Here is a 26,020-nt window from a genome sequence, read left to right as displayed (position 1 = left end):
CTTTTGATTTGTGTTCTAACTAAAATAACTTCCAAGCCTTTTTATTATTTATTCTTTTTATTACATATTTCCAAAAATAATGTTTAGTAAAAAATTACATACAAATTATTAGATATTAATTTAATTTGTCACGCTCGTATTTTGTAAGCTTTTCCTTGCTCTTTTTTCATTTTTAATAGCATATTTAATAACTTTTTCAACTTCACGCAATCGCAACAAAGCTTGTTTATTTCCAATTCGATTGATGTGGTCCTTTAGTGGTTTCAATACTTCGACACAATTTTGATAGCTGGTAAGACCATTTTTTGGTAAAACATCTTTTCCCTGAGCTTCATTTTCAGCGGATTCTTCTTTTTCTTGATTTTCCGTTGGACTTTCAGAAGGTGTGGCTTCAGTAGGTGGTAAAGTGATGGATTCGGGAAGATTGATAGTATCAGGTGTGTTGATGGTTTCTGGTACATCAACCGTTTCAGTTTTCCTATAAAAATAAAAAAATAGATAGATATCTATAGGTACATATTGTAAGTGTAAAAAATTCGAAATTTATAGGGTGGTTCCAAAATAAAAGACAAACGTTTATTGAACTGATAATTTTATTTAGTATCTGATAATTAAAATTATTAAAAATTAGAAGAAGTTTGGTGAAGTAGTAAAAAATGCAAATAACTGACAGAAAGTTTTCGAGTAGGAAACAACAACAAAAGTTTACAGAGTTTTGAAAAAAATTAAAAACTAGAAATAAATAAAAAGTCGCCTTTCAGCAAAATAACGAAAAAGAAGTCATACCAAAAAAAGTAAGAAAGGATTGGACGCATGAACGAACCTAACAATGTATTCAGGACGTTGTGACCCGACGAAGTTTGTGGACCGCAGGTTGTGCGGAGTATTAACTACCTGAGATGTGGTTTGGTAAGACGTTGGCGACGCCATTAAGATGACCGTCAACGAAAGTAAAGCGAAATGGTTGAACCTAAGCACAACCTTCAATTTTATCCTTGACAAAATGTGAAACAAAATACGGCCATGTCAATGTCTGGATCTCCTGGAAATTTTTTAAATAACATAAATTTAGCCCGTTTTGCATTCAAAGAGTGTGTTTTTAATTTTTGCGTGTTTTTTTTTAAAATAAAATAATAATTTTTGAGGTAATTAAATATTCCTTAAATGATCTTTATTAAAAAAAATTAAAAAAATGAATTAGTCATGACAAAAGGAAAATTGGTCTCAAAGGAAAAAAGAAGTCTGATCTTGAAAACGAAGTCAAAAGGGCGGCCGGTAACAGACATTTCTAATTTGTTAGAATGCTGCAGGAAGCTGGTTTATAATGCCCTTCGTAATTAAAAAAAGTTAAACAAAACCCTCGGGCCAGAAAGACAACTGCAAATGAAGATAGAATTTATAAATTACCGACCAAAGATTCGTTCAAGAACTCCAGTGCCATTCGAAGCGAACTTTCAACAAACTATGGAGTAAATAACCTCAAGGACCAGACGCCGATTAAATGAAGACTGCTTAGAGAAAACCACTTGTATCAAAAAAAATCTGAAATCTAGGTTACAGCTTGCCAAAGCTCACCTAGACAAACCAATTAGTTTTTGGAAAAACATGTTCTGGAGCGATGATTCCAAATTCTGCCGGTTCAGTTCGGATGGGAGAATATGTATGGCGTCCAAAAAACAGGGAATATGATCCAATTTACACTATTAAGACGATGGAACACGGTGGAGGCAACGTTATGGTCTGGGCTGCTTTTCATGGCACGGCGCGGCGTTGGTCCCATCGTAAAAATTGGCACTAAAATGGATCAGAACGTGTACAGAGATATCCTGTTGGATCATATGATACCCTACACAGAAGACAATTCGCCTTTATTATTGCGCTTCATGCAGGACAACGACCCTAAACACACTTTGAGCAAAAAAAAACAGCCAATTTTACAAAATTGTGACAAGAGATTCGAAATGCTTGGTATGCAATTCCAAGGTCACGATGTGAGGCTTTGGTTAAAAGTTTGCCAAGAAGAATTGCTTCTGTACTGCAAAACAAAGGGTTTCCTACCAAATACTAAGAAAAACTTACAATTGATAATGGTAAGTAAAATTTTGCCAAGAAACTGTTAAATGTGCTAAATTCGTGTCCAGAGAAAAATTGATGTTTTTACATTCCATACTTTTTTCTTTTTACAGATGTTAAACATATTGTTAGTTATATGTAAAAATACTTTAACTTAAACTACTTTTCACTTTCTCAACTTATTTTCATCTATAAGCTTTTTTGATTTCTAATTAATATTGTCATCGATATTTTTTACTCTTAATTTATTCTTCGTTTGTTTAACATCATTATATTGTTCAATAAAATATTTTATCTCCGAAACACGTTCGCGAATTCAAAACAATAACCAATCGATTAAGGGAGTTGGGGGCCAAATTAGACGATGATCTACTAGTTGTAGTTCTTCTCGATGGATTATCCGATGACTACAAGGACATAAGATCTGCGTTCGATTTTTAAAGCAATTATCCAGATGTTTGTACTGTTTTCACCAGATTACTTGAAGTTGGGGATAGAAAGAAGGAATTTTTGAAAAATAACGTACTCGGTGCCAAGCATTACCGTTCGAAAAAGCATTACAAGAAACCTCAATGTAAGATTAGAACCGAAAACAATAATTTTCCTTTTACTTGCAGAAAATGTGGCAAGCGAGGTCAAATGGATATAAGGATTGCTGGACTTAAACTGACCAAACAAGATTGACTTAAAATGGTGAAAAGCAAGAACAAGGTTTCATCGTACAGGAATGTACAGCGTTTTCAAAACTACCATATGAACAACTGTATCAGCGATTTTGGTATTTGGACAGTGGGGCAACCTCACATATGTGCGCTGATGAATCTAGTTGTATCACCCTTAATTCAAACAAAGATGCGTACCATGTAAAACTTGCAGATCTTGTAAGTGTTCAAGGAACAGGAACAGTTAAGTCAAACATCAATGTTAAAAGCTCAAAACAGCCACTATATCTGTACAATACACTTCTTGTTCCAAAATTGACTGACAATCTCATCTCAATCAGCAAGGCCAAAGATCATGGATACAAGGTAATTTTTGAAGGATCTGAAGCTAAAATCTTAGATAATAAAGGAAATTTGGTCACAGTAGCATTAAAACAGAACGATTTGTAGTATATACACACAAATGAATAAACACAATTAGTCACAAATAAAACAAATGAAACAACAAAAATCTGAAATATATTATGGATCCTTGTCTTGGCATAAAAGACTGGGACACGTAAATTTAATTTCTTTGAAACAGCTTTTGGCAAAGAAATTGGTTCATGGACTGCCTGATAAATTTAAAGATGACATCGATGATTGTACTGTTTGCATTCGAGCTAAGCAAACTTTAACAGCATTTCCTACAAGCAACAATGAAAAAAAGACATCCCGTCGCTGAGAACTTGTCCACTCAGACATATGTGGTCCGATGCGTACAGAATCGTTGGGAAAAGCAAAATATTTTATAACATTCATCGATGACTTTTCACGAAAGATTTATGTTTATTTCTAGAATAGGAAGAGCGAAGCCTTCGTAACATTAAAAAAAATTTAGGTTTTTGCTGAAACTCAATCTGGTGAGAAAGTTAAAACACTCCGAACGGACAACGGATTAGAATACTGCAACAATGACTTCCAAAAATTCGTAGAAGATTTCGGAATATTTCACCAGAAACCGCAACAAAATGGTTTAGCCGAGAGGGCTAACCGGACTTTAACCGAGATGGCAAGATGTTTAATGGATGAAGGCAAACTTCCCGAATTTATGTGGGCTGAATTAGTGAATCGAAAACAGATCCAAAGAAGGAATTTTAGTATGTTACGCGGAAGAGTCTAAGCCTTACAGAATTTGGATGAAAAACAAGCGAATTGTAATTCGAAGCAGAGACATCAGGCTTATCAACAATGGGCAAACCGTCAAATACCAAGACAACGATCTATAAAGCTGTAATTTTTATAACTTCTCGTTCACAGATAACTCGAATAATTCGGAAAGCAATGAAGAAAATAAAACCCCAAAAAATGAAGTGAATGAACTTGAAAATGACATCGAAAGAAAAGATTCAGACGAATGGCAAGATGCAAAAGAATTCGAAGAAAACATCGTTCAACAAGCAACATCAAATAAGATGCGAACTGATCCCGAAAATGTGAAAGAAGTATTTTTTTTGGAAGATGCTATAGAATGGAAAAATGCAATGCAAACTGACAGACCAATTGACCGGAAAGTCATAAAATCTAAATGGGTGTTTAAAACAAAATACAGGCCGGACGGAACTATAGACTTTTGAAACGTTGAGTTTGATAACTTATGATTCTTGGAAAATTTTATGAATTGCCATAAATATTTAAAGTGACTCTTGAATACAGATGGATTATTGGTTTTAAAGACCATCACGAATTCTATAGAGGAAAAACTATTTCATGAATTTAACTAACCTCAAAATTTTAAAATTATACAAATTTTAAAATCATTTCATAAAACCTGGCGTGATAAGAGTGATTTTTAAAATCGGATTTGAATTAACACCCATTGGAAAAGTGCTATTGGATTTGCCAAGAACAAAGCCTTGTCCACTAGTGTAATTATTACACACGATTTTAATGCGATAGCTTATGCTTTTGTTGAACTATTTTAGGGGCGGCTTTCCATTACCGCTGCACGAGTCATGTCCTTTTTTTTACAGTAAGATGGGTTTTCGTGGTGGAAACACTGTTAGTTCATAAAAAAGACTTTTTTTTTTCGAATGCAACCCTATTTTTTTTTAATTTGATTTTTACCTTACTGAACCCAGCTAAAACAATTTGTTTTTTAAATAGAAAAAGTATGGGGTACAAACAGATAGGGATGCAACCCCCTATCTCGGTCCCACTAAAGGTTTTGGGGTAAATGTTGGCTATGTTCAAAGTTTATTTTGTATTTTAGTACTAGACCACATAAAACCTTTTTTGTTTACTTTTGTTCTATTTAAAAGGCACATACCTTAAAATAAATTGAATTTTATTTAAAAGTAGAATGCATTAGTAATTTGAAATAATACCAAACAATTTTTGGTTTGAAACAATGAAATCACAAAAAAACAAGGTATGGCATCACTGAAACAAAAAATAGGTAAGAAACGTCAGAACAAACTATTTTTTGTATGTTTTATATGAACAAATGAACTTTGAATGTAAATTTAAATAGATTTTAATGTTTGCTCGTTCTTATTCTTATTATCAAATAATAAAAACGCCTTTGAAAATTCGTTGAGCGATAAAAGAGAGTTGAGCCTAATCCTTCGCTTGTACGGATTTATTAATAAGATTTTATAGTACTTCTTAAAAAAATTTCAAAATTAAAAATAATTCAATTTGGAATCACCCTGTAAATATCGTTTTCTTTCTCCGCAATTGTCAGATTTCTTTTGAATTTATAACATTCACCAACAAATGTAGAACTATATTTATGTATGTATGTTATTTGACACATTCTTCTAGCATATATTAGATTAGGTTTATCCGATATTAAATTTGATATTTGTGGGACACATCTAAATTTAAGTTTACCCTTACGTTTGGTTCTTGTTCCGTAGACGTCTGTTTGAATATTGATGCGGCCGAGTTATTTTCGGCATTTTGAAAATGTATAGCACTTTTTTATTATGGGTACTATAATATGTATTGAATTTTGTGAGAAGGGAACACTTATTTAATGATCAAATCACGAAAGATATTAATTTATTTTGTTTTATTTAAGCGGCAAATAAAAACAATTACTCAATTCAAAATCAAAACAAAAAATGTTATGAAGAAACTAATATTTTCCGTTCTCCTCAATCAGTCATTAAAAGTAAACTACACCATATAACTATTTATTTATTATAAACAAACAAAAATAAGTTGAAATTCCGCCATCGTCGACGCAATGCACATACTAATACTTAAGCACAGAAAGCAGAGTAGAGTTACTGGATTTAACAATAAAAATAAATACTCTTCGTCTCTTTAATTTTAGAATTTAAAGTCAACAACTGTCAAATAAGTACTATTTCTTATACTACCTACCTACTATTAGAACCTACCAGTAGAAAGGGGCAGGTAGTGTGCTGTCAACAAAGGAAAAGATTTAACTAAATTTTCACTAATTTGTGTTCCAATTTCACACAAAACCAATGACAGATTTCTGACAATAAACATTTTTCGGTGACATTCAATCAGGAAACATTTTTCAATGGCAGACATTTTTAATGATAGCTATAAACGACTTGTCAAAAAAAATCCAATATTTGTTGCTAGCTACAATTGGCGCCTAAAGATTGACACTTACAATTTTGGAATCTCCAATCATTTGACCATAAAAAGATTCTGATCATTTTTCTCCAATTATTTGACCTTAAAAATACTGCAAAGTCCTTAAATTCTCTTGAATTCTTTAAAAGTCTTGAATTATTTTGAAATGTTTGCATTGAAGTTTATAAAGCCGTATTTTTTTTTAATTTGAAAAATCATAAACTAATATTACAAAATATCATCAAATATTGAACAAAATTCTCTTAGAACATATAATAACAAAATTGTTATAGCATTAACTCCAACAATATTGGAAGACAGCTCTGGTTTGTTTAAATATAGAGAATTTATTGGTTTTTCGTAGTGGTAAGAGAAAAAACACGAGAGACATTAAAATCACGTTTCTCAATTCCCTCTCTCATCATAACAAAACCAACGATGATGAGATTTTAATGTATTCAGCAGAAATTGCTCTTTGAACAGAAAATATGAATTTCAAATTTCAACTTCATGTACGGTCCTAGGCAGTTTTTGGAAGTAGGCCATTCGTGAAAAGAACTTATTTATTTGCTTTTTTTTTCAAGTAAATGATAAATCGAAGTTTTTAATAGATGTTATTATTAAACACAGATTTTATTGCAATATTATTTTGTCTACATTTATTTTATTTCTATCACTTTCGTCTTTTTCTCAAAGATCTCTTTGGTTGAGAATCGTTTCTAATGACTTGTTTGAGAACATTTTCTATTTCCTTCAGTCGAACTGAAGCATTTTCATTGTTAACGCGTTTAACATAATCTCTAAGGGGTTCCAAAAGTTCAAGCGCCTCTTGATAAGTATCCAAGCTTTTATTTGGTACAACGTCTAGGTTTTGTTCTAAAATCGGTTCATCGGCTGGATCGGAGTTTTCGAGTTTCACCTCAATAACCGTATCTTCTTCAGGTTCAATCTTAACTACTGACTCCTCTGCGGAACTATTTGCCTGAACAATCTTATCCGCCGGCAGTAAGAAATTACTTGGCAATTCATGGCGAATATCCTTAACAATTCCAAGTATATCCTTAGGACCATTTTGTCCCTGTCCAAAGCGTGCTCCGTGTTTCTGTATTGCATATTTAAAATTTCGAAACCTTGAAACCCAAATACTTTGTTGGGTGTATATTTGCATGCCCAATAAGGTCTTAGCCTCCTCCACTCGATCCCAAATCACAAGTAAATAGTCTTTAATGCAATTCCTCAGCACCCATTCGTAGATGATTTTCATGATGAACGATTTCATAAGAATGTCTTGAGCATAACTGGTGTCGATGTTTACACTTGGATTGGACTTGTGCAGAAGGGCGCCGTTTTTATTGAAACACTCGGCGGTAAAGTGACGGCCGCATATGTAGTTCTCGGCATTCGGCTTCAATACGAAACTGTTGGGATACAATTCCAACCATCTCTTGGAGCGTCGAGTTGAATTTTCTGGGAATATGAACAATGTCTCGCGTACAAAGTCCTGTGGCGTAGAACAACCCTTCACGCAGCAAAGGCGTTTTTCTTTTTTTAAGGTAGACATTTCCTTTTTCTTTATAATATAGGAATAGGGAGGTAAATAGTCGTAGACAGGGGGGTATTTTTTGATGAAAAACTTTGGTGCACTTTGAGTTTTATTTGTTTAATGAAAAATTGTTTATAGTTTACATAAATTTTGACACTTATAAGTTAACTTTAAAAAATACACTTTGTTTACTTTTTTCTGTTTATCAATTCCACTTTTTGGCAGCGGTATCCGCACCAATCGGAATCGATGCGTTGGTTGACTTGACTATAACTACAAAATACCGTACATACAACAATAAATGTGGGCGAACAGCTGTGGGTTTATTTTTATTGATTTCAAAGAGAACTTTAGTTTGCTAAAGAGAATGAAATTTATGTAAGGTTTAAAAAGCTGGGAGAGAAACAGAGATGTCGTTGTAATTATATTTTTTCAAAAGATTTTTCTTTGTTTTTGATGAATTGGCTTGTCTTTTAAGAATTATTAAAACTGCTGAAAGAATATACACGTTACGTAAATACTCGTAGACATGTAAATGATTTTGGATTTGCCACTGACGTGGCTTCGCTCGGTGGTGGGCATTGATAAAATCTAGTTTTCAATGATTGGCGCATAAATCAGGTTGAATTTAACTATGGTATTCATTATGTTGTCTTTGAGGGTTTTGGTGGTTTGCGTCTTATAAGGAAAGACTTAGGGCTTAAAGTCGAACAGGAAAAAGTCTTGAGGGGTCAAATCACACGATCTTCAAGTCAACTCGTTGTGAGCTGTGTGGCACACAGCGCCATCCTGTTAAAATCATATTTCTTCGGTTTTCATATCTTCCAATTCAGGCTACAAGAAGATGGTGATCATCAAACTATAGCGATCAACGTTGACGGTTATAACCTGGCCATCCAATAACGCCCCCCGCCCAAAATCCACACAAACAGTGACTTTATTTAGATGAATCGGTACTTCGTGAATATCGATTGGATGGTCATGTCGTCTTCCTAAATCCGGTAATTTGGCTTATCCTGCGACGGCGAAGTTCTTGTGAGCGGCGTCGAATTGACTGCCTCGGTTTGGTTTGTGGTGCACACTTTCACGAACAGCGGCGACGTTCGGGCATTGGCTAATTGTTCACTTAAAAAATAATTGCATAATTTTGACTTTATTTAAAAATTGGCTAATAGAACAGAATGTTGGCTTTAAAAAACCGTATAATACTAAATTGTAAGTATTAATGTTATTTTTTTTTTTAACTACTTGCGACTTGGGTGGCGATTTTTCGAACAAAATTTTCTTTAGCGGAAAAGCACATTTCTCACTCGGTGGGTATGTTATTAAACAAAATGGTTGTATTTGGTGTTCTGAGAATCCTCAAGTAATTGAAGAGAGGCCATTACATCCACAAAAAGTCACTATTTGGTGCGCTCTTTGGTCCAGAGTTGTGATTGGACCTTACTTCTTTGAAAACGACGTTGAAAAGAATGTCACCGTTAATTTAAAAATACGACTTGAAGAATATGTGGTTTCAACAAGACGTTGTCACATGCCACACAAATCGAGCGAATATATATATATGTGTCAAAAAGTGGTCGAAAATTACCCAAATCGATGCTTGCAACAGTTCGTGTGGTCGTCATTTAAATGATGTAGTATCTGACACATGATGTCAACGTTCAAACCTTATAATAAAAAAGAAACATGAACAAAATTATTTTGAGCGTTTTATTTACGTTTACTTTTAAAACCGCACAATAGATAACCCAGTATAAGTGTAAAGAGGGGTTAATTTGTGGAAAAAATCCAGATGTTCAGATTCTTCACATTTTGTTCAATGGAATGTAAGAACAAACAAAATGTTTTGACAAATCCAGTGGCGTCTTTTGCAATTATTTGGCACCTAAATCTACGAACGCAAAATGAATGAATATATACAAAAATTATATAGAAAACGAAAAAAGGTTAGTAGATAGTAACAGAAAAACAAGTTTCATTTTACTCTCCGTTCCCTGAAAATTCTCCTCCTCAACATGTTAAAGTTCTGGCAACATGCATCCTTAATCATACACCTGCCCTGCACACGCTGTCAACATTATTTTAACAACTCTGCTTTCGTTCTACTCTACAGTTTTGCACAAGAGTTGCCAGTACTCCCGCCCTTTCCCATATCGACCAGTTGACTTTTGTAATTCGGTATGCTAAAAATTGTGTAAGGTTCATAAAATGTATACCTATTCAAAAACATAAATCACAATCTTGAAATTTCTGGAAAATCATGATAATTCAATAGAGGATTGTAGAGAACAAAGCTATGAAAATGCGTCTCAGCCAGCTCGGTACCTAGCTAGCTGTCCCACCTGGGTGCGCCACCTGATTCGCGGTCGTCCTCTGCTGTGCCGTCCCTTGGGATTTGATTCGAAGGCTTTCCGGGCTGGATCGTTGATGTCCATCCGCTCTACATGACCTAGCCATCTAAGCCGTTGGACTTTAATTCTGCTATCTAGGTCAGTGTCACTGTACAGCCCGTACAGTTCGTCGTTATATCTTCTCCTCCATTCTCCATCTATGCGTACGGGACCAAAAATCACCCGAAGAATTTTTCTCTCGAAGCATCCTAAGAAGCTCTCATCTTTCTTTGACAGGGTCCAGGCCTCAGCAGCGCCATAAATGAGAACCTGGACGATGAGTGTCTTATAGATGGTGATTTTAGATGCTCGAGAAAGGACTTTACTTCTCAATTGCCTTCTAAGTCCAAAGAAGCAGCGATTTGCAAGAGTTATTCTTCGTTTGATTTCAGCGCTGGTGTCGTTGTCTGTATTAATAGCAGTGCCTAGGTAGACAAAGTCCTTAACTACCTCAAAGTTATAGCTGTCCATGGTGACGTTTTGCCCAAGACTTCGTCGTTCAGTGTCCTTTTTTGATGATAGTATATACTTGGTCTTGCCCTCATTGACCACTAAACCCATCTTCTTCGCTTCCGTCGCAATACTCAAAACCGCTCCACTGACATCATGCTTTGATCTTCCAATTATGTCAATATCATCTGCGTATCAGAGTAATTGGATGGACCTTTGGAAGATTGTGCTTTTAGTGTTGACGCTTGAGTTTCGCACAATTCTTTCCAGAACGATGTTGAAGAAGTCGCATGACAGTGCATCGCCTTGTCTAAAACCTTTTTTGACATCGAATGCATCGGTAAGATCCTTGATAGAGCAGCGTGCATTCTCCATCGTCATTCTGCACAAACGGATAAGTTTGACAGGGATGCTAAAACTAGACATTGATCGGTAGAGCTCTTCCCAATAGATGCTGTCATACGCAGCTTTAAAATCGATAAAGAGATGGTGGGTATCGATTTGAAGCTCCTGGGTTTTTTCCAAGATCTGCTGTAGTGTGAATATTTGGTCGATAGTGCACTTTCCTGGTCTGAAGCCACACTGATAAGGACCAATCAGGTTGTTGACGAATGGCTTCAGACGTTCACATAATACGGCAGAGAGGATCTTATACGCAATGTTAAGAAGACTGATGCCTCTGTAATTGTAGATAAGATTTAATGCAACGAAAAATAGTTCGCTTGTCACATATTTTGATGGCCCTCCACCATCCACCCCGCTCAGCTAATTGGGAAAGAAAAGTTTAAAATATCAAATTGTTTTCGATTGCCTTATTTGACTTCAGCGAAGTTGCAAAATTCTTGCGAACAGTTTTCAAAAAAAAAAATACCATAGAAATGTTAATGCAGAAGAACTTGAGGTAGAATGCCTGCACCTCGTACTAAAAGAATTCAATAAAGATGGAAATTGGGAACACATTTCCAAATGTAGAAACTGCCTGCAGATTTTTTTTATCTTTCATGGTTTTAAACTGCAATGGAGTTTGAAAATGATATTTTTAACCTAAAGAATTAAAGAAATTATATTATACCTATGAAATAGTTGACTATGTTAACAGTCGAATTGTTTTTTTCTGAACACCGTTTATTTTAATAAATATGATTTAAAATCATGAAAATGAAAATAAACCACCATAGGTGTTCATATATGCGTTTCGCCCCGATGTAATGGTTGGGCTCATCAGAAGATGACCATTATACCTTATCTTGACGCATATTTTTTCGAATAAATCGAGATTCCATATAATCTGAGCTTCATAGAGCTTCTGTGAATTATATGGTTGCTACCATTCTTCAGAGAAGACAAATTGTAGCTATATTTATTGCAAACAAATTAACAAATCCTCAAGTCAAAAGGCCCTAGAACTCAACGGAATGTTGCGCCATCTAATTTATTATATTCCACATACGCCACCTCACACCAAAACTATAACAATATTTCTCGTACAACAACCTCTTTTTTGTGTGATATGTTTTGTACGATCTGTATTGGTGCAATCTTAAGCTTTTATGTTTTATTTTAAGTGAATAAAGGGTGTTTTTTCATAGCTTCATACGAAGTTTTGATGCTTTGAAAGTTCAGCATATTGACATTTCAGTTTAGTAAGGTTTTAGAACATCAATTCAAATTGTAAAAACTTATAAATACATAAATCTGCTTGGAAAGCTTATTAAGCACTTTGTGCTAAGAATTATGTTTAATGAAGCTTCGTCAATAAGCCAAAATTACAAAATTAATTTCAATAATAGCAGCGTTTTATTATCACCATGATCTAATCCAAATCATGGATTTACATTTATTACAACAACAAATCAAGATCCAGCTTTGTGTTTGGATCTTAATTTGAAATACAACATTTATTTCTCTATTTCACACAAAGAGGGATGGAATTTGTAATATTACATGTAAATGTTGGTACCACTACCAACTATTTAAAATATAACCCATATTGCCATAGTTACATTTCCATCCGACTGAAAAAAAAATATTTAAAATAGATAGTAAGCAATTTCATTTTTATTTACTTTTTATCTTTAGCAAAAATGTATATTTAGCCCAATTAATGGATATCATTCTTCCTTAAAAAGAACAACGAACAAATATTCATCAAATAAAATGTTCTTTGGCAACTCTGCTTTAAACGTCAAACAATTCCCAAATCTGCAACCACACAAAATGGAAAACACGAATAAATTGTAGGTAATTTGTAAATAAATATCCCTAACTCCTATTACATTCATCAAATTTTGTATTTTGAAATGTCACTTTTGAAAGATCGAATTTGACACTGTTACCAAACTTTAAATAATAAAAAAATATGATGATCCAATGCTGTTTTATTATCATGATCTGATCCGGATAAGTTCATGGTGCTAATTATAATTTGCTATTTAGCTAATATTTCCATCTTGTAGGTAAGCTCCTATTATTGGTTAAAGTTCTCAGGCTCTTAAATAAATATCCTATAGAAGATATGTACATTGTACATACATACCTACTTTCTTACAAACTCATCCATTACTCCTTTAAAAAAAATGAATTTAATAAGATCCCAAGATGCTTAATACGGGTTAGGTTCCTATGTATCTACCTTTACCTTTTTCAAAAAGAGTTCTCCTATTATTTTCCATCCAACACAAAACATTTACCCCAAAGTTCTTCAAACTTTCAAACACTTGTAGTTATGTAGCTACCTAACATACGTAGGAAGCAGGTACCTCCATATCGACCCAAAACAAAATACAAACTCACTGTTCCATTCTTTCTGAAAAATAAATATTATATAAAAAGAGTGCTGACTGCTGATTACTTCCAAACATCATTTGCGAAAAATACTCGAGAGGCACTAACAATGTTCCAAGTAAAACAACCCCCTTCGTGTTTGTTTATCTTGCACGGTCTGCTTATATACCCCGAAAGCGATACCAACCAAATAGCACATCTTTTTTTTTCAGCAAGCAGTCAACCTCAACCACAGCACATAAAATGTATGTACATAGCTGCTTTTAGGCAACAAAAACTCTATATAGCTTTAAGCTATGACCCATCATGTACTCTTCCCAATCGACACGCGACGACGACGTTCAAATCGGTAAAGCTATCGGACAAACTGCCTCCCCGTCCCGTCCACTCTGCTTTCTATCATCTGCCGTCTATTGAATACACAAACAGAGAGCGACCGTTTAGTTGCCAGAGTCGCATTGCTGCCAAATTTCTTCCATAGATTGTGGTGCTTAAGGTTCGTTGATGTACGTAGGTCGTAGACGGCAACCTGCGAACTACGACGATGGTGATAGAGAGCGATTTAATTTTAGTGCGCATGCCATGAATCAGTCTATAATTTCTCAGCTCAGCTCACGGACAAGCAGCATTTTACTTGTCCGACGCTCTGTCACCGATGACGTCACCTCAGCAGTTACATTTTGGCCAGCCATTTTATCAGTATACTCCAAACACCACCATGAATAGTACCGTTGTCCGATACGAGAATATGGAACAAGTAAGTTTTTTTCTTCTAATTTAGTTTGTATTTCATTTTTATGTACATATATCGAGCAAATTCCTTACCGTTATCTGTTTACCTACTGTTTTGCTATCTAACTTTAAAAACTTACAATTTTTTGAATAATCAATGTTCAACCAATTTTTTCAGCAAACAAAAAAGCGAAGTCGACGAGTGTTGTCGCTGAAGGAACGGATAGAAGTTATAAGAATTGCGGAAACCCGACGTGACACAAGGGAGCTGGCATTGAAGTTTGATTGCGGTCGAACCCAAATATTGTCGATTCTGTCGCAGAAGGAACGACTCCTCAGGGAGTGGGCCAATAATGGCGACCCGAATAGACTTCGCAGACGGCCGTCTGCGATATCGATTACCACTAACAAGGTGATATACGAGTGGCTTTATCGTTGCAAATGCGCCCAATTGCCCCTCACCGATGTTGATATCTTGGAGAAGGCATACGAAGCCAAGCACCTGTTTAAGTACAGTGAATTCAGACCGAACCGAAGATGGTTGGACAGGTTTAAGAGAAAGTATCGCATCAAAAACGAGGAGTTGCTCACACCAAATTCGAATTTTTACGATGGAATTCAAAGATCATTGGAGTTGCGTGATATCTATGAGGAAATAAAGCATACCATCGATCTGAACAAAGATGATGATCTAATTCAGCTGCCACCTTTGGATCAATCTGGGTCTGGGGAATGTTTTAGCTTTGATAGCATGATGAATTATGATCATACAATGAGCAGTTCGAACAATGATGTTTGTGAAATTGATGATAGTGATGACGATAATGATTACGGCCAAAGTCAAAACTTTTGTGAAACACAATTTACCCGAAATGGAAGGCATGAATCCATCACCAACAACAACGATAATGATAACGATGACAATAACAAACCAATAACCAATGACCAGCAGGCTTTGGCTTGTCTCAAGAAATTGGAAGAGTACTCAATGTTGATGGATAATTATAGAGCTATCGGGTTAATTGAGCAATTGGAAAAAATTTATACGGGTCAATTGGAATCTTAGGTTTGTAAACGCAACCATTTGATCTCGAAGTGTTTTAGAAAACAAAGTACAAAAGAAGTGTGTGTGTTTTTTCTTTTTAAACTTATTAGTGGACTTAATACCTATTTATATCTGTTTTAAACTTACCGCACAATAATTTTTCATAAATTTCCAATTTTAGTGTGAATTATATATATTTCATATTATTAATCATATTTATGTTAAAAAAGTCATAAAGTTTATACCTAGTTCTCAAAGATTATAAATCCCAATATATATATTTTGAAATTTAGTATTAATTTATCTTAAAATAAGGTATGTGGAAAATAAATATAGATGAATTTAAAGAGTGTTTATAACAATTCCTTATTGGATTTTCAGAGTGAGAAGAGAGAATTGGAAGATTACTTTCAACAATAGACTACTTGAAAAAATAAAAATAATTGAAATGGATAGAATCCTTCTCGTCATCCATAACCGTCTAAGTCGTAATACGGATACGGGCATAGTTTTTGGGATAGCAGCGGGCTTGTTGAAGTAAATACGAACCTTCATGTTATCAGTCAATCATCGAGTGTCTACTATCAATTGATAAATTCCAAAGTTTAACATTGAAAAGTCAAGACTGTTGTGCAAAAATACTCCATTTTAATGGAGTATTTTTGCTCTTGTGCATAACAAAAAATTGTGTGTAACGGGTGTTTTTCTTATACGTTTGGTTTTTAATCTGGAGTTTTCTTTTTGACAGTTGTCACTCTAATTGTGCTCAGTTTCATTTGTCATTTCGTAATAAATAGACTAAAGCTAAATATAAGCGATTAGAAATTTTCCAATACTGGATGCTTTTCGCAGCAATTTTCTGTCACACACACAAGTTTTTCTGTCAAGAGTGACAGAAAAAAAAATTGACAGCCAATCGTTGCAAAACTGTCTTTCAATGACTGCCTTCAATATCAGACAAATAGGTTGCGTTCATTACCGTGTTGGATAGTGTATCTTGAATAGGTATATTTGTTGAACGAGTTGGATAGCTATATTGAGATAGCTGTCCAAAAACAAAAACAACTGTCAACCTTTCACAAACAGCAGAGAAACATTTAAGCTTCAAAGTCAAAATTGGTGTAAGATAAAACATTTAAAGGATAATTTAACTGATTCGTCGGACGATGATAAATTGATAGGTGCGTAACAATTTAATAAATAAGAGATAACCTTAATCTGTAATCTATGTTAAATTTCCTCTTAACTCAATTGGAATTCTATACGATTAATAATTTACTTTCGAAATCTCCGGTTTTAAACGATTTACGTTTAACAGAGACGTGGACTATTATGAAGCGACAATACCTAGATATTGTTTGAAAGAATTTCGATCTCTTTTTCGAATGAGTAGAAGGTGCTAGATCATAATTACCTTCTAAAATTCGGAGGCAAATAGCTTCTTCATCGTCTATTATGTACAAAACATTCCCAAGTACATCTTCAACTAACATTTTGCATCTTTTTGTATACCAACAAATACAAAAGACTGATCTCAATTTTTAAGTTTCTTGAAATTCAACCATGTGTTGAATCAGCTGTTCTGTCAGATACGTACATACAAACCCCAGAAATTCTTGGATACCTTTCTTGACATATCAGCTGTTTTTTTTACAAAACACTAACAAAATGGTATCCGGACACCCTATCTGTCTGAGATTGAACGCAACCATAGGGTATTCGAGTATCCTTTACGTGTCACAGAGCAGCTGATTTAAAACAGGTGGGGTGTCAAAAAAAGAGTCCAAGAATTTGTGGTATATGAGGTTATCTGAGAGAACAGCTGGTTGAATTTGAAGGAACTTGAAAATTGATTATTTTTAGTTTTTTATTGAAAGACCAAAAATTGACGGCATTGTCAACTATTATTTTACAAAAAAATTGTCTAATATTTGGATAAAATCAACCAACGAACCAAGTGGACACTTTTTACTTGATAGAAAATTGACAATTGCCATCTAATTGGATTTATTGGAAGATGTTTGACAGTTCGGCCAATATTGGAAGATCTTCCAATCGGGTTTACTTACATAGCTTTACTTCTGAGCAATGGGCAGGTTCAGGCAACATAAGGGACTTCATTTGCAGTCAACTTCATTCTTTGAACATACATTTTAACCAAGCAACTAGTTAGTTTTTCAAGTGTCATGAATTTTACATTCAGAACTTTACTTCGCAAACCTCTACTTTAAGTTCTTAGTGCAAAAAGTTCCAACAAAATATTGTCAACGAAACATCCCTCAGGCAATCTAAAAATCCATCACTATTTGTATTTTGTATTATAAACAAATAATACTTATTTCTTTTTTAAATTCCGAAGGAACCCCTTTACAGAAAACATAAAATTGAATTGTGTAAAAAATAAATACATCATAGAGTAATAAAGTTCACTTTCAGTTAAACGAAAAAACATGATCAACTGTCATTTTGATAGGAGTAGACTTGACTTAATAGTTAGGAAGATTTTTCTTGACTAACTTTCCAGTAAACTTGCCATTAAAGTTGCCTTAATTGGAATTTTTTAGCAGCTGGCCAATGAGATAATCAGATAATAGAAACTTGCCTAACTTTCAAATCTCTTATGAACCGGATGCACCTGCCCAATGTTTGAAAATCGTGCAAATTCGTTTTAAGAAATTATGGTTCAGTTCGTGAGTGCAAACTTTTGGTGAGCGGGTTTTCTCGCGTTGTGGGGTGGCGTCCTTGATTGTGTGATATTTTGTGTGGGTTCATCGGGTCGTGTTTGCCCGGCACAGCCTAAAATTGGGCTTTTGGGCTAGTGTTTTTGTGAGCCAGCCACTTGTCCGAAATCATTTTTAAACATAATAGGAAACCCTTATCCTTATAACAAAGCTATATGCATATTTTTGGCCACACAGATTAAATGAAATACTTCTCCTTAAAAACCTCACATCTAAGAAAACACCCTTTGGATTATAAAGTCTATACCTACATTAAATATCATTTCAATGATGAAACCAGAGGGCGTCGTTGTAAAATGAATGTAATGGCTAAGTTGGTGAAAAAATCCTTAACTAATCCAGTTATGTCCTCAAAAGATCGGCAGCGATAAATAGGGACTCCAGTCACTTCTAATCGTAACTTGCAGGTTATTAACCTTCATGCACGATCTCCAAGAAAGCGGATCTATTTTGCTAAAATGTACCAAATATGCAAAACTTAAGTCCAAGAAGCCAACGAATCTAAGCATATTGCAAAGTCAACAAAGCTTTGGTCTCGCAAAACAAGTTAAACGTTATAAACTCAATATTGCCTAAAAAAATAAGGAAGTGTTTCAATTATTTTGCCCATAGTGTAGAGCATTATGAGCAGACCGTTTTATACAGAATTCTCAAAAACAGTATTTTGTATGTAAGATGGTTAATGGTAAGTTTAAACGGAACTTGACTAATTTTTCATGGAATTTTTCGTTCTGAATAAATTTTCAGAACGAAGGGGAAGGATGATGGAACTTAGCAATTTTCCATTCCTTTCCTCTTTGCAAAAAATTATCCTTTCTTTTATGTACTCATGTATCCCAGAGTATAATAACTCAATTCATTCCAAGTATAATCCGCGTTACACTTTTTAAAAATATTAAAAATTGACAGGTGTGACAACATTTCCTAAAATCAAGCCATGACTACCTTATGTGTCTGTAATCTTCTATAGGTAGTTATAAATCTTGCTATAAGTCAACTAATTATAATTTGAAGGACTATTAGGTGCATTTTAATATGTAATGGACATTATCTATTCAAAACTTTAAAGCACATAGGTAGGTACCTATCAAATTGGTACTTAGGTATACATCCTTGCCTATTTGTTGATGAATTTAAATTACTTTTTAATTACTTTCCTCTAACAGATAGGTACCTACTACCAATTTAATAATCCTCTATGATAAACTCACTATTTTTATCGCTCTAATCTGCTGCATCTTCCTCGGACCTGACCTACTTTATCTAAAAACTCAAATATCAACTCTAAATTCGTTGATCAGATTTGCATACCTTCTTATGGCGAAATTATGAAAATTATTACATTCATCCTAATTAATTTCTTAATCCTCGCTACCTGGATGCAACGCACCAACCTAAATACATATGTCTAATAATTGTAAAAGCCTAATTATTTCCTATTAAAAGTCTACAAATAACTTGACTGACCGGTCAATTACCTTTATCTTCCTAGCTACCTGTATTTATATTCTACAGGAAACTTATTTTCTTAAAGAAACATATAGGTACTTAGGTAGGTACATAATATTTTACATCAAAATATCCTAGATAAACATAAATGTAGATGTGTGACCTATATAGATATATATATAGATATATGTATAGATACAAAATACTCGCCCAAGGATACACTCCTTGCCTTCTTAAAAAGAAATTCTTCATTCTCTCCTTCAGCATCTTCTTCTTGTTTTATTCCTTCAAAAATCGAAATCCTTTTGTGATTAATAACGCTCAAAGTTCTTCATACCAATACTTACACAGTTGTACTTCAGGACATTTATTCGTGCAACCCTTATATTCCATTCAAGAGATGCTATTCCGTCCGGCACTATGAACAGAACATAATTTTATAAAAACTTTTGCGAAAACGAAACTAAATACTTCGTGTCCGTAGCCGAAAAACAGAAATAAGAATTTATCCCTTGCCGTTGCCGTAGCCGTTTGCTCCTTACTTCTGTTTCCCAATCCCTTTGCCAATTCAACCAACTCAAGTGAACTAATCTTGAATCTTGTGTCTTCCCGGTTCCTTTTTGCCTTTTCCTTTCCCTTGTCAGCTTGCCGTTGCCAATGCCACTCGCAGCTGTGTTTTGGTTTTGGGGATGACAGACATTGTGTCAGAGACAGAGTCAGTTCATCGGAAATCTCACCAAAATCCTCAGCAACAAAATTCAAGGTGCCTCTGCCTGTAAAGTGTCCAGTACATACACAGACAACTTCTATTATATAGGAAATTCTATGTAAACCACAACAACAACTCAAAACTCAAGCAGTCATCACGTCAGCCCGCCATCGACATCGACTACGACATCACCATCGTCAGGCTCTCAGTTTCAGTCTCAGGCAGCACAGCAGCAGCCAATGCAGCAGCAATTCAAATCCAGTCACGGCCGTCAGTTCTCAGTTGAACATTTTCAGGTCTCTGAAACACAACGACGAACAAACTAGAACCACCCCAGAATAACATTTCAACGAGATTCGAAATTCGAGAGACTCTACAGAGAGCAAAACCGGATGAGGCAACAACAATAGCACAGCAGATATTACAACGGCACAGCACAGCAACAGCAAGATAGAAAGAACCAAACAAGCGCACAGTCACAGGAAAGTAAAGGAAAGGCTGTGTGAACCGAACGTGAAGAAGTGAAACCATTTTCAAGTACGCCAGCCTGAAGCCCGTCGTCGTCGTTGTCAGCCAGCCAGCTGCTGTTGCTCTTGCTTTTATGTACTTCGGTGTACGGTGTTCGAGTCGACTGTCGAGTATATCAAGGAGAATATTATAAATCCACAAAACGTTGCGTCGGACTCTGTTTCTGTTCCTGTTCGTCTTCTTCGTTTGTTCGAACGGTTTTCAGTGTTTTGGAGTCTTTTGGTTGAGTTAGTTTCATATCGCAGACGTTCAACGACGACGCGAGGGAATTTACGAGTACATAATTTTTGAGCGTATTTTGGAAAATTGCAAACAACAAATTCGCATACATATAGAAAATGGACAAAATGGACAAAACACAACAAAAGATGCCAATGCGCAACAACAGAAGATGCATTATCTTCGGATGCAGTTCATCCTCAATCACCAACCCCGATCTGAAGTTCTTTCGTTTCCCGCTTCCCGAGTCACCGGATTACAAAGTATGGCTGTCGGCCTGCAAAGATTCCTACAATCAAATACGGGTTCTCAAGAAGCCTCTTGTCTGTTCGCTGCACTTCGATCCCAAAGATGTCGGCGGTCGCAGACTCAACCCGAGGTCGTACCCCAAATTGAGGCTTATCCCCTCGCAGGAGTATGTCTTGATTCAGGAGAATAAGCAGAAAATGAAGTTTTTGAACAAAGTCATGGAAGAATGGCTGTTGAGAAACCGGCCGTATCGAGATATCTATGGCAAAGTGCTTCTCTCAAAAGCTAAAGAGGCCGCAGACCTTCTAGACATTACAACCTTCACGCCCAGCAAACTTTGGCTGCAGGATTTCAACGAAGAGATTGCAGCACCTGGCTCAAAACTTCTGGGAAAAGTCGCACCGTGTGGTCTGTCACTCCAAATGGCTGACGTCATCCGGGACTTGAGACAGCAAGAGCAAGATTTCAAGGCCGTTCAAGATCATCTGATGGGAGCTGATAATTCAATCGAAATCAGCGATGATGATGATTATGATGACGGTGATTTCAGCGATAGCTATGCCGACTTATCCTCAAAGCTTGAGGTTTCAGTGACGGTGGACGAAGAAAACGAAGACTACTACGAGCCCGAAGCTAAAATGCCAAAACTCCAATCAATACTCTTGGACCTGGACGATGAAGAAGATTCAAGCGATAAGAAGAAAAATATCTCCACATACCGGGATGCCTTGAAATATATGAAGCCCCTCGAAGATTTTGCCTTGCAAAAAGAAGATTTCAGGGCTATCGGCTTATTGACACAGCTCGAAGCTATTTTCAAGCAGCAGGAGTAAAGAAGAAATGTATTTAGGTTTTATTTCTAACCTATTTGTAATAAAATAAAATGTAAATGTAAATAATTTTAAAGCACAAACTCTACATGTAATTAGTTTTGTAAGTTTTATCGCATAAGAAATAATATAGTATTTATAAAAAAGAATCTAAAATTGAGAAGCCTTTTTAATGTTTAGCAGAGATTTATTCCTGTTTTTCAATATTTCAAGTGACGAAAGTTTTGTACAGGTTTTTTCCCCCCAAATTAGCTTCTGCGCAGAAGAAATCTGGGGCTCTCTCAGAGCTCAAGAGTTTCAGTGGAATCTTTCTTTAGTTCAAGCACTTTTCAAGGCGTTTGTGTTGATGTCATAGAGCTTGAGATTTATCGACCAGCAGCAGGGGTTGAAAAAGTATATGTGTGTATAGTGCATAGGCGTTTTTGGGTTCTATGTATACATGGACAAGAACTCAAACTCACAGCAGGGATATTTGGATGTAAATCCTTGACTTCTAGGTACGTAGGAGTATTACATTTCAAAGTATGTATATAAAATCGGATTTCCAGAAAAAAATATGTTGCGAGTTCTCAAAGAAAGAAGTTTATGACGTCTTTGGGCTTGAGATTTTAAAGACAGAATATTTTAAGAGCTCAAAGAAATTGTTTTCTAAGGCATTTTGAATAGTGACAGACTCTCAAGAAATACCTTCTTTACCATGTTAAAAAGGGTATATTGCGAAGTAAGGTTTTAAGGGTTTTGATGTCGAATTGAGTCTTCACAGGTCGTATTAAATGTATAGGCGTCGAACATTTATGTACTTTGTTAGATGTCATGTACGCATGTACCTTATCTGTGTTTTAGCGCAGATAAAAATGTTATCATTAGACATATGGATGAGGCTGTGGAGCTGGCATTTTATTTATATGCTTAACATTAAATTGGTCTGTAATTACTTATCAGAACAATAGAGATTATTTATGATGCTGTACAAGGAAAACATGAAGTAGGTGGATCCAATTTGCCAATCTGATAAAAACTCATTTTGTAAGTTTGAATTTTTTAATTAGATTTCATATTTTATTTATCGGTGTTAGAAGTTAGAAGAAGAGCTTCATAAGTTTTCAAACTATTGTTGTTCTTGAGGAACCAAAGAATAGTAATTTATGTTTAGACTTTGACATTTCTTCACACACCTTTTGACATTTGTTAATACACGAACGTTTTTAAGATTGGGCAGGTTCAGGCAACATAAGGGACTACATTTGCAGTCAACTTCATTCTTTGAACGTAAATTTTGACCAAAGCAACTATAGTTAGTTTTTCAAGGGTCATGAATTTCAAGTTCAGAACTTGTGTCTACAGAACACTCTTCAGGCAAACTGCAAGTCCATCACGATTTGTATTTTGTGATGTAAAGAAATATTTCTTATTTCTAAATTGTCAAGCAAACCTTTTACACAAAACATTAAATGAAGCTGTGTAGAAAATAAATAAATCATAGAGTAATAAAGTTCAGCTTTCACTTGAATGAAAAAACACGATCAACTGTCATTTTGGTAGAAGTAGGCTTAATTTAAAAGTTAGGGAGATTTTTCGGCTAACTTTCCATTAAAGTTGCCTTAATTGGAAGGTAATTTTTTGGCAGCTGGCCAATCAGATAATAGAAACTTGCCTAACTTTGAAACCCCTTATGTTGCCTGAACCTGCCCATTGTTTCAATTTTAAAGTTTCAGTTTTTGACGTTATTGTAAGCATAAAATATGAAAAATAATATTTTCACAAAAAATGTTCCCATTGATAGTGAAATTTTCATTGGTAAATATGGAAAAATTGATTTTTTTCGTGTCGAATAGAACACACTTGAAAATTGATTTTGTTTTTGTATAAGATGCCATCATTGGTTTTGATCATTCCAAATTTTGTTTTGCGAAAGCGATTAAGAAAGCAAATTATTTTATTGTTGGTATTAAATTTCGAAGCCTAAGGAATTTGTTTGACTGATTTCAATGATAGGTATAATTGGCCCCGTATTATTTCCTGTTAGTTGAACTAAAGGGCCCTACACACGATCAATTATCATTGCCAAGTACTAGTGACGCCTCTTTCTGTCAAGTAAAGTAAATTATCCACTAATACAAGTATCAATTAACATTGACAATGATTCAATTAATAGAATTCATTAAAAAAAGTTAAGTGAAGACTTCCGAAAATGAGACACCTTGCCACAATAATTAGTACCATTTCACAAATGTAAACACAAACATTGAGGTAATCCTTGATGCACCAACACAACATTATAGTTCTTCCAAGTAAAATTAAAGAAATTAAAAATTTTGTTGATGCTCATCAATGGCTCAGCTTTAGTTATGAGCAACATTGATGGACTTACAAAACGATCAATATTACATTAATCCAGAGCCTTTAAGCTAAATTGACAAGTAATATTGATCATGCCCTTTAGACTGTCTAAAACAACTAATTTTGACGTTTCATTATTTCCTTTTTTTTATATAATTTAAAAATGTCTATCATACTTTCTCATTACCATTGTACGTACATATTAAATAAGTAAAATCTAAAGTTCTCTCATGGAACAAAATATTGTGTGTGCATTAAAGCTAGTAGTTTTTTCCCATTTTAAACTTTACCAAAATAAGTTCTTTGACGGTTGACCAGGTCTCACTTTGGTCATTTTTTCCTTGAGATATTGACAGATGGATTTTACACAATGGGCAGGTTCAGACAACATAAGGGACTTCATTTGCAGTCAACTGCATTCTTTGAACGTACATTTTGACCAAGTCAACTAGTTACTTTTTCAAGTGTCATACATTTCAAACTCGGAACGTTACTTCACAAGCCCTACTCGTACCTTATAATGATTGATTAAGTCCAACACGATTTGTATGTTGTATTGTAAAGAAATATAAGTTATTCCTCTTTCAATTTGACAAGGAACTTTTTTACAGAAAACATTAAATGCAATTGTGCATAAAATAAATATTTCATAGAGTAATAAAGCTCAGCTTTCGGTGAATTGAAAAATCATGATTAGCAGTCATTTTGACATAAGTGGACTTGACTTGATACTTTTTTGGCAGCTGGCCAATTAGATACTTGAATCTTGCCTTACTTTATTTCCCTTATTTCGTCTGCACCTGACCAATGTAATTATCCAGTAGGTAGAAACGACATAAAATTATGAGACGTCAAAGTGTGTCGATTCAAAGGAGTTTTACTGTTAAATTTTCGATGAGGAGAAGATGATGACATACCATTGAATTCATTTTAAAGAGAATCCATATTAGCACACTTTTCACACCATATGTTTTACTTTTTAACTCATCATTTGTGACCCACTTTATATTTAAAAAAATATTAATCAACACAGGAAATGAGGTCATCTTTTCTATGACATGCTTGAATGATATTTCAGTATCGAATAAATGAACTGTAGTTTGGAGAAAAATGACAGTGAATGTTTACCTGTATAAAAGATGGCTATATAACACCGCTGTCACAATAAGATCCATCTTCAAAGATCTTATGGGCTGCGTTGAATCTTGTGTTGGATAGGGTATCTTAGATAGGTAGATACCTTGTTGAACGAGTTGGATAGCTGTATTGAGATAGCTGTCAAAAAATAAAAACAACTTTCAGCTGTTCGCAATAAGCAGAGAAACATTTAAGCTTCTATAATAATATTGTAGCGCTTTTTCATATTTTTTATTTTTATTTCTTATTCCTTCTCATCGAAAATTGACAATTGAAAAATTGTTCTTCGCCGGGTTTTTGGGTTTCGGAGCTGGTCCTTTGAAGTTTCTTGAGATTCAACCGTGTGTTGAATCAGCTGTTCTGTCAGATACCTACATACCCCAGAAATTCTTGGATACCTTTGGATTCATTTTTTGACATCTCAGCTGTTTTTGATCAGCTGTTGATTTACACGTAAGACACTAACAAAAAGGAATCCGGATAGCCTACCTGTCTGAGATTGAACGCAGCCATGGATGTTGGAAGTCCTAAGAAAATTA

The 26,020-nt window shown here is 34.8% G+C and overlaps 3 protein-coding genes across 3 annotated transcripts; 2 read left to right on the top strand and 1 right to left on the bottom strand.

The window, feature by feature from the left end:
• Positions 1-63: 63 nt before the first annotated feature.
• On the bottom strand, positions 64-5,987 carry LOC129945411 (uncharacterized). Its single transcript, XM_056055151.1, has 2 exons — positions 5,616-5,987; positions 64-478 (listed from the first exon to the last, which is right to left on the bottom strand). Exons 1-2 carry the CDS (start codon positions 5,675-5,677, stop codon positions 121-123), a joined length of 420 nt encoding a protein of 139 aa, XP_055911126.1. The 5' UTR covers positions 5,678-5,987; the 3' UTR covers positions 64-120.
• A 7,864-nt stretch (positions 5,988-13,851) lies between these two features.
• Positions 13,852-15,591, top strand: LOC129945408 (uncharacterized). Its single transcript, XM_056055145.1, has 2 exons — positions 13,852-14,259; positions 14,413-15,591. The coding sequence occupies exons 1-2, from the start codon at positions 14,158-14,160 to the stop codon at positions 15,298-15,300; spliced, it is 990 nt and encodes a 329-aa protein (XP_055911120.1). The 5' UTR covers positions 13,852-14,157; the 3' UTR covers positions 15,301-15,591.
• Positions 15,592-19,920: 4,329 nt separating this feature from the next.
• LOC129945409 (uncharacterized) lies at positions 19,921-22,137 on the top strand. The gene has a single exon (XM_056055146.1). It carries the CDS (start codon positions 21,045-21,047, stop codon positions 22,005-22,007), a length of 963 nt encoding a protein of 320 aa, XP_055911121.1. The 5' UTR covers positions 19,921-21,044; the 3' UTR covers positions 22,008-22,137.
• Positions 22,138-26,020: the final 3,883 nt, after the last annotated feature.

The sequence above is a fragment of the Eupeodes corollae genome, chromosome 2 (genome assembly GCF_945859685.1).
Source record: "Eupeodes corollae chromosome 2, idEupCoro1.1, whole genome shotgun sequence".
NCBI classification, from domain to species: Eukaryota; Metazoa; Arthropoda; class Insecta; order Diptera; family Syrphidae; genus Eupeodes; species Eupeodes corollae.
The sequence above is the reverse complement of the archived record's forward strand: the minus strand, read 5'-3'. Positions and strand labels throughout refer to the sequence as shown.